This window comes from Ammodytes marinus (genome assembly GCF_949987685.1).
Source record: "Ammodytes marinus genome assembly, chromosome: 21".
In the NCBI taxonomy this organism is placed as follows: domain Eukaryota; kingdom Metazoa; phylum Chordata; class Actinopteri; order Uranoscopiformes; family Ammodytidae; genus Ammodytes; species Ammodytes marinus.
In genome coordinates this window covers 26,312,110-26,320,813 of record NC_137225.1, presented here as the reverse complement: position 1 = coordinate 26,320,813, position 8,704 = coordinate 26,312,110, and the positions used below count along the sequence as shown (strand labels likewise).

Genomic DNA, 8,704 nt, shown 5'->3' with positions numbered 1-8,704 from the left:
AGGAAATGCTGGATCTTTGATACTAAGGCCCTATCCGAAAACTCTTTTTTGCATAGGAAATTTCCTTTCCTATCGAGATGACCCGGAAGTGCTCGGCAGATAGGTGATCCGAATAACCAAAATGCTTAGGAAAGGAGCCTCGATTCATCCTTTAACCCTCCTTTAGCATAGGTTACTCCTGACCAACCTATGCTAAAGGAACGGAGATAGTGGTATCCCATAATCCTTTACGGTGGCAAGATTTAAAGCAACAGGCCACCGCCGGAGTTTACCGACTCTACACGAATACGAACGAGAGGTAAAACAGAAGAGAAGAGAGAGGAGAAGAGAGGAAGATTTAACTCGGCTAAAACAAAATACCCCCCCCCCCCCACACACACACAGGTATCAGACAATAAAGAACTCATAAAAGACCAACATCATAATAGTTATTTTCGTAGCACATCATTTGCACCATAAGAAAATAAAATACCAACTTCACATTTAATGAAGTTACTGGGGGCAGTTCATTTCAACATCAACACAAGTGTAGCCTCTTTTTATTCCACATGTGAATTGGGATATATGGGAGTGATTCTCACTCTGTTGGCGACAACCTGATTAAAATCAATATGAAAAGAATGCATGGATCAAACGAGCGCTTGTTGTAGTCAATTTTCGGAGAATAGGCTATAGTGTAGTTTCACGCTAGTGACTCACGTCAGCAATACTCGCCGTCGCGCAATGACGTCGGTTAGGAAAAGTGGAGTCGAATTCATTTGAAACAGCGCTGTCCTTTCCTATGTTCGATAGGAAGCACCTTTCATCTCTCCTTAACCCCGATGACGTTTAGGGGTTAAGGTATAGGAAAGGAGGCTTATAGGTTAGGAGATTGGACTTTTCGGATAGGCCCTAACTGTGTTTAGTGACATTCAGCTGAAAGCAGCGTGAAAGCAGCGTGGACTGACTCCAACCCTCTACTCACTCCAGAGTCTCCAGTCTGTAGTGTGGACTCTCCTTAAGATCAGACAGAGGCTTCACTGCTGAATCCTGCAGGTTGTTTCCCCACAGTTCCAGCTCTCTGAGATGGGAGGGGTTGGACTTCAGAGATGAGGCTAGAGAAGCACAGCTGATCTCTGACAAACTGCAGCACCATAATCTGAATAAAGAATAAATTATGGAAATAAAACATAATTAATAATCCAATCAGATGTGTTCAGGTTTTTAAATGTGCAGCTCAACATGACTTTGTTCTAATCAATGAGCTTTCCTCTAAAATGAGTAGAGTGACTTTGTCATTGTGTTGTTGTGGATCATCATAATGTCAGCCTTCTACAGACATCACCCACATGTCACCACAACATCCACACACCTATTCATGTCAACACAGATTAACATCAAACTGCTGATCTCAGTCAGGTCTGGAATAAGAGGAGACAAATGATATTGATCCATTTAACACCTACATTTGGTAATATGCTTTCATCTTTGTCTTCCTGTGTGTGTGTGTGAGTGTTGTTCAGACAGATTAATATCATTGAACAGATATTTTTTAAGACAATTTGAAATGAATGGAAACCAATTAAATGATTCTCTTTCAACTAGTAAACGTTTGCTTTATAAACTAAAATATTAGTTGGAGGATCTTCAGTAATAATCTGACAATTTACCAAAATAATGAACATTAATTAAACATTTTCTACTGTTTTTGTGACAGCAGAATAAGAAAAATGAAAACATGAACAAGGAAAATATATAACTTTATGGATGTAAGTTATGTGTTGAAGCCAAATGATTGATTTCAGGATGTATTGTATATTTTGCATTTGTTTATGAATTATGAGTTGTTTGTTGATTATTTAAATGATTTATGATTAATTACATTTGGTTGGAGGGATAGGACTGTGTGTAAAGCAAACGCCGCCCCACAATTGGCATGGCAAGGCTTCTAATCTATTTCAGCTGTGCCCAGTCGGGGAACTGGGATCCCAGGTATGCAGTCGCACTGTTTTTAGACCGCAACAAATCAGCCACGCAACAAATCAGCCACGCAGCAAATCGACCACAAATATGCACAAAATAACGATCGCCAGGTAACGCACCGGCCTATTTCTCCTCCAATCCGGTAAGAAAAGAATGCCTCATTGTCTGTTGAGTCAGAGGAATAAACAACTGTGGTAAATTGAATAGTTTAATATCAAGAGTTTGCTGACCGTGTATGTCTAAAGATTAGGGTCACTGGGGGAGAATGAGAGCACCCCCTAGAAGGACTAGTATCTGTCTATTTGTAGATATAATACACTTGACACCCCACTCATACAGAGATATAAGACACTGGTTGGGGCTATCGAGAGTGCCATTGCGGCCTCAGCCTGCTGCTACTATGCTACTATGAAATCCTCTGTAAATGTCCTGATGGAAAGCTCCTGAAATAAACCTCTCTGAAACATAATGATGATTGTCCAGTCTCGCCCTTGTCTTGGTCGCCATGGGGAACAATCGGCTACTACAATTGGCGTCACGATGACGGATATAACAGGAACATGATGAAACTACCTGTACTCGGACGGAAATCATCTGATGGAAAGAGAAATGCAGAACGGAGTGGGAATCCCAGATGGACGCCCAAGTTGAAAGGTTCATGTCTGTTCCAGTATCTAAAAATAACTGAGAGAACTGCAACGGGAGATAAGGTGTACTCGGCTGATAGTGCTCTGGGGAAGGTCAAAGGCACGGCAAGGAATGTCCGGTCTGGGGACTTCACAGAGGCTCCGTTATGGCCAGGTATCCACGAAGTTCCACTGTTATAACAAAGAACCGTGTGCAGTTTTATTGACTAAGACTTTGGGGAAAAAGGCTGGACTGGAATCAAGCTTGTTACGTCGCTCTGTGCTTTATGTACGCTCTGGAAAAAGGGAAAAAGACTTTAGAAAAAGTGTCAAGTTTAGAGACCAACGTCTATGTCATCAAGAATTCTGCCTGCTCGGGTTACTGCTCCCGCGCTGTCGCAAGTGCAATGCTGTGGTCATGCTGAAAGAGGAGGAGGCCACGCGCATACCAACCGCATACCAACTTGGACTTTCCTGGGCCACTGGCCACCGAAATTCCACCTCTGGCGGAGTCTGCCAGGTATGAAATGGAGGAGCTTCCTCTGTGCCAAAGTTGGATGGACTACCTCTCCCATGCAAGCTGATCATGGCTCGAAATATCTGAACTTGAGACTCTTGAGACTCAGCTGCAGAGGGCTCTCGCACCCTAATCTCATTTTATCATCGTTCAGTGTTTGAGCGTTTGCATTGTTGGTCCTTTACATTGTAGTTTACTGCAGTAATGTGTACATCTATGCATTGTATTCTACATCACTCATAAAGAGTGTTTCTGTGTTTTGTTGGAGGTTTCTGTTGGGCCATTCAATTTTGTTTGGTTACATCACGTTTTTGGTAGATGAATTATCATCTAAATGGAGGAATATGTGGTAAATTGAATAGTTTAATATCAAGAGTTTGCTGACCGTGTATGTCTAAAGGTTAGGGTCACTGGGGGAGAATGAGAGCACCCCCTAGAAGGACTAGTATCTGTCTATTTGTAGATATAATACACTTGACACCCCACTCATACAGAGATATAAGACACTGGTTGGGGCTATCGAGAGTGCCATTGCGGCCTCAGCCTGCTGCTACTATGCTACTATGAAATCCTCTGTAAATGTCCTGATGGAAAGCTCCTGAAATAAACCTCTCTGAAACATAATGATGATTGTCCAGTCTCGCCCTTGTCTTGGTCGCCATGGGGAACAATCGGCTACTACACAACCTCAAACCCAAAGAAAAGGTGGGGTTAATTTGGGCGTGTCTAGCAGCGCATGGCCTGGAAACCAATTGAACGCAAAAGTATTGCACTTTTATTATGTTTGTACATAAATTAAGTTAAATTGTTTATGAATAATATATAATCTGATGTGATCTACAATAGTAACAGTGTCAATGAACTTACCTCAGAGTCTCCAGTCTACAGTGTGGGCTCTCCAGGAAACCACACAGCAGCTCCACTCCTGAATCCTGCAGCTTGTTGTTCCAGCTCAGTTCCAGCTCTCTGAGATGGGAGGGGTTGGACTTCAGAGCTGAGGCCAGAGAAGCACAGCTGATCTCTGACAAACTGCAGTTCTCCAATCTGAATAAAGAATAAAAGATGCAAATAAAAAATATTTAATAATCCAATCAGATGTGTTCAGGTTTTAAATGTGTAACTCAACATGACTTCGTTCTAATCAATGAGCTTTCCTCTAAAATTAGTAGAGTGACTTTGTCATTGTGTTGTTGTGGATCATCATAATGTCAGCCTTCTACAGACATCACCCACATGTCACCACAACATTCACACACCTATTCATGTCAACACAGATTAATAACATGCTGCTGATCTCAGTCAGGTCTGGAATAAGAGGAGACAAATGATATTGATCCACCTTAACACCTACATTTGGTAATGTGCTTTCATCTTTGTCTTCCTGTGTGTGTGTTTGTGTGTGTGTGTGTGTGTGTGTGTGTGTGTGTGTGTGTGTGTGTGTGTGTGTGTGTGTGTTTGAGTGTGTGTGTGTGTGTGTGTGTGTGTGTTTAAGTGTGTGTGTGTGTGTGTGTGTGTGTGTGTGTGTGTGTGTGTGTGTGTGTGTCTTTGTGTGTGTCTGTGTGTGTGCGTGTGGGTTCAGACAGATTAATATCAATGAACAGATATTTTTTAAGACAATTTGAAATGAATGGAAACCAATTAAATGATTCTCTTTCAACTAGTAAACGTTTGCTTTATAAACTAAAATATTATTTGGAGGATCTTCAGTCATAATATGACAATTTACCAAAATAATGAACATTAATTAAACATTTTCTACAGTTTTTGTGACAGCAGAATAAGAAAAATGAAAACATGAACAAGGAAAATATATAACTTTATGGATGTAAGTTATGTGTTGAAGCCAAATTATTGATTTCAGGATTTATTGTATATTTTGCATTTGTTTATGAATTTTGAGTTGTTTGTTGATTATTTAAATGATTTATGATTAATTACATTTGGTTGGAGGGATAGGACGGTGCGTAAAGCAAACGCCGCCCCACAATTGGCATGGCGAGGCTTCTAATCTATTTCAGCTGTGCCCAGTCGGGGAACTGGGATCCCAGGTATGCAGTCGCACTGTTTTTACACCGCAACAAATCAGCCACGCAACAAATCAACCACGCAGCAAATCGACCACTAACATGCACAAAATAACGATCGCCAGGTAACACACCGGCCTATTTCTGCTCCAATCCGGTAAGAAAAGAATGCCTTATTGTATGTTGAGTCAGAGGAATAAACAACCTCAAACCCAAAGAAAAGGTGTGGTTAATTTGGGCGTGTCTAGCAGCGCATGGCCTGGAAACCAATTGAACGCAAAAGTATTGCACTTTTATTATGTTTGTACATAAATTAGGTTAAATTGTTTATGAATAATATATAATCTGATGTGATCTACAATAGTAACAGAGTCAGTGAATTTACAGCAGTGTTTCCAGTCTACAGTGTGGACTCTCCAGAAAACCACACAGCAGCTCCACTCCTGAATCCTGCAGCTCGTTGTGACTCTGATTCAGCTCTCTGAGATGGGAGGGGTTGGACTTCAGAGCTGAGGCCAAAGAAGCACAGCTGATCTCTGACAAACTGCATTCGATCAATCTGAATAAAGAATAAAAGATGAAAATAAAAAATATTTAATAATCCAATCACATGTGTTCAGGTTTTAAATGTGTAACTTAACATGACTTTGTTCTAATCAATGAGCTTTCCACTAAAATGAGTAGAGTGACTTTGTCATTGTGTTGTTGTGGATCATCATAATGTCAGCCTTCTACAGACATCACCCACATGTCACCACAACATCCACACACCTATTCATGTCAACACAGATTAACAACATGCTGCTGATCTCAGTCAGGTCTGGAATAAGAGGAGACAAATGATATTGATCCACCTTAACACCTACATTTGGTAATATGCTTTCATCTTTGTCTTCCTGTGTGTGTGTTTGTGTGTGTGTGTGTGTGTGTGTGTGTGTGTGTGTGTGTGTTTCTGTGTGTGTGTGTGTGTGTGTTTGAGTGTGTGTGTGTGTGTGTGTGTGTGTGTGTGTGTGTGTGTGTGTGTGTGTGTGTGTTTGAGTGTGTGTGTGTGTGTGTGTGTGTGCGTGTCTGTGTATGTGTGTGTGTCTGTATGTGTGAGTGTGTTCTGACAGATTAATATCAATGAACAGATAATTTTTAGACAATTTGAAATTAATGAAAACCAATTAAATGATTCTCTTTCAACTAGTAAACATTTGCTTTATACACTAAAATATTAGTTGGAGGATCTTCAGTAATCATATGACAATTTACCAAAATAATGAACATTAATTAAACATTTTCTACAGTTTTTGTGACAGCAGAATAAAAAAAATGAAAACATGAACAAGGAAAATATATAACTTTATGGATGTAAGTTATGTGTTGAAGCCAAATTATTGATTTCAGGATTTATTGTATATTTTGCATTTGTTTATGAATTTTGAGTTGTTAGTTGATTATTTAAATGATTTATGATTCATTATATTTGGTTGGAGGGAAAGGACGGTGCGTAAAGCAAACGCCGCCCCACAATTGGCATGGCGAGGGCGGCTTCTAATCTATGTCAGCTGTGCCCAGTCGGGGAACTGGGATCCCAGGTATGCAGTCGCACTGTTTTTAGACCGCAGCAAATCAGCCACGCAACAAATCGACCACAAACATGCACAAAATAACGATCGCCAGGTAACGCACCGGCCTATTTCTCCTCCAATCCGGTAAGAAAAGAATGCCTCATTGTCTGTTGAGTCAGAGGAATAAACAACCTCAAACCCAAAGAAAAGGTGTGGTTAATTTGGGCGTGTCTAGCAGCGCATGGCCTGGAAACCAATTTAACACAAAAGTATTGCACTTTTATTATGTTTGTACATAAATTAGGTTAAATTGTTTATGAATAATATATAATCTGATGTGATCTACAATAGTAACAGAGTCAGTGAACTTACAGCAGTGTTTCCAGTCTACAGTGTGGACTCTCCAGGAAACCACACAGCAGCTTCACTCCTGAATCCTGCAGCTCGTTGTTACTCAGATTCAGCTTTCTGAGATGGGAGGGGTTGGACTTCAGAGCTGAGGCCAGAGAAGCACAGCTGATCTCTGACAAACTGCAGGCACTCAATCTGAATAAAGAATACATTATATAAATAAAAAATAATCAATAATCCATTCAGATGTGTTCAGGTTTTAAATGTGTAAATCAACATGACTTTGTTCTAATCAATGAGCTTTCCTCTAAAATGAGTAGAGTGACTTTGTCATTGTGTTGTTGAGGATCATCATAATGTCAGCCTTTTACAGACATCAACCACATGTCACCACAACATTCACACACCTATTCATGTCAACACAAATTGATATCAAGCTGCTGATCTCAGTCAGGTCTGGAATAAGAGGAGACAAATGATATTGATCCACCTTAACACCTACATTTGGTAATATGCTTTCATCTTTGTCTTCCTGTGTGTGTGTTTGTGTGTGTGTGTGTGTGTGTGTGTGTGTGGGTGTGTGTGTGTGTGTGTGAGTTTCTGTGTGTGTGTTTGAGTGTGTGTGTGTGTGTGTGTGTGTGTGTGTGTGTGTGTGTTTTTCTGTGTGTGTGTTTGAGTGTGTGTGTGTGTGTGTGTGTGTGTGTGTGTGTGTGTGTGTGTGTGTGTGTGTGTGTGTGTCTGTCTGTGTGTGTGTTTGAGTGTATGTGTTTGAGTGTGTGTGTGTGTGTGTGTGTGTGTGTGTGTTTGTGTGTGTGTGTGTGTGTGTCTGTGTGTGTGCATGTGGGTGTGGGTTCAGACAGATTAATATAAATGAACAGATATTTTTTAAGACAATTTGAAATGAATGGGAACCAATTAAATGATTCTCTTTCAACTAGTAAACGTTTGCTTTATAAACTAAAATATTAGTTGGAGGATCTTCAGTAATAATCTGACAATTTACCAAAATAATGAACATTAATTAAACATTTTCTACAGTTTTTGTGACAGCAGAATAAGAAAAATGAAAACATGAACAAGGAAAATATATAACTTTATGGATGTAAGTTATGTGTTTAAGCCAAATTATTGATTTCAGGATTTATTGTATATTTTGCATTTGTTTAGGAATTTTGAGTTGTTTGTTGATTATTTAAATGATTTATGATTAATTACATTTGGTTGGAGGGATAGGATGGTGCGTAAAGCAAACACCGCCCCACAATTAACATGGCGAGGCTTCTAATCTATTTCAGCTGTGCCCAGTCGGGGAACTGGGATCCCAGTTATGCAGTCACACTGTTTTTAGACCGCAACAAATCAGCCACGCAACAAATCAGCCACGCAGCAAATCGACCACAAACACGCACAAAATAACGATCGCCAGGTAATGCACCGGCCTATTTCTCCTCCAATCCGGTAAGAAAAGAATGCCTCATTGTCTGTTGAGTCAGAGGAATAAACAACCTCAAACTCAAAGTAAAGGTGGGGTTAATTTGGCTGTGTCTAGCAGCGCATGGCCTGGAAACCAATTGAACGCAAAAGTATTGCACTTTTATTATGTTTGTACTAGGGCTGTCACATTAACGCGTTCATTTCGATTAATTAATCACAAAAAAATTAACGCGATTA

The 8,704-nt window shown here is 40.2% G+C and overlaps 1 protein-coding gene across 1 annotated transcript; it reads right to left on the bottom strand.

Moving 5' to 3' along the window:
* Positions 1-960: 960 nt before the first annotated feature.
* LOC307267735 (ribonuclease inhibitor-like) lies at positions 961-5,908 on the bottom strand (the record flags this gene model as incomplete). The annotated part of the gene is made up of 4 exons (XM_080050117.1): positions 961-1,060; positions 3,973-4,149; positions 5,515-5,688; positions 5,901-5,908. 4 exons carry the CDS (start codon positions 5,906-5,908, stop codon positions 961-963), a joined length of 459 nt encoding a protein of 152 aa, XP_079906243.1.
* Between the last annotated feature and the right edge of the window lie 2,796 nt (positions 5,909-8,704).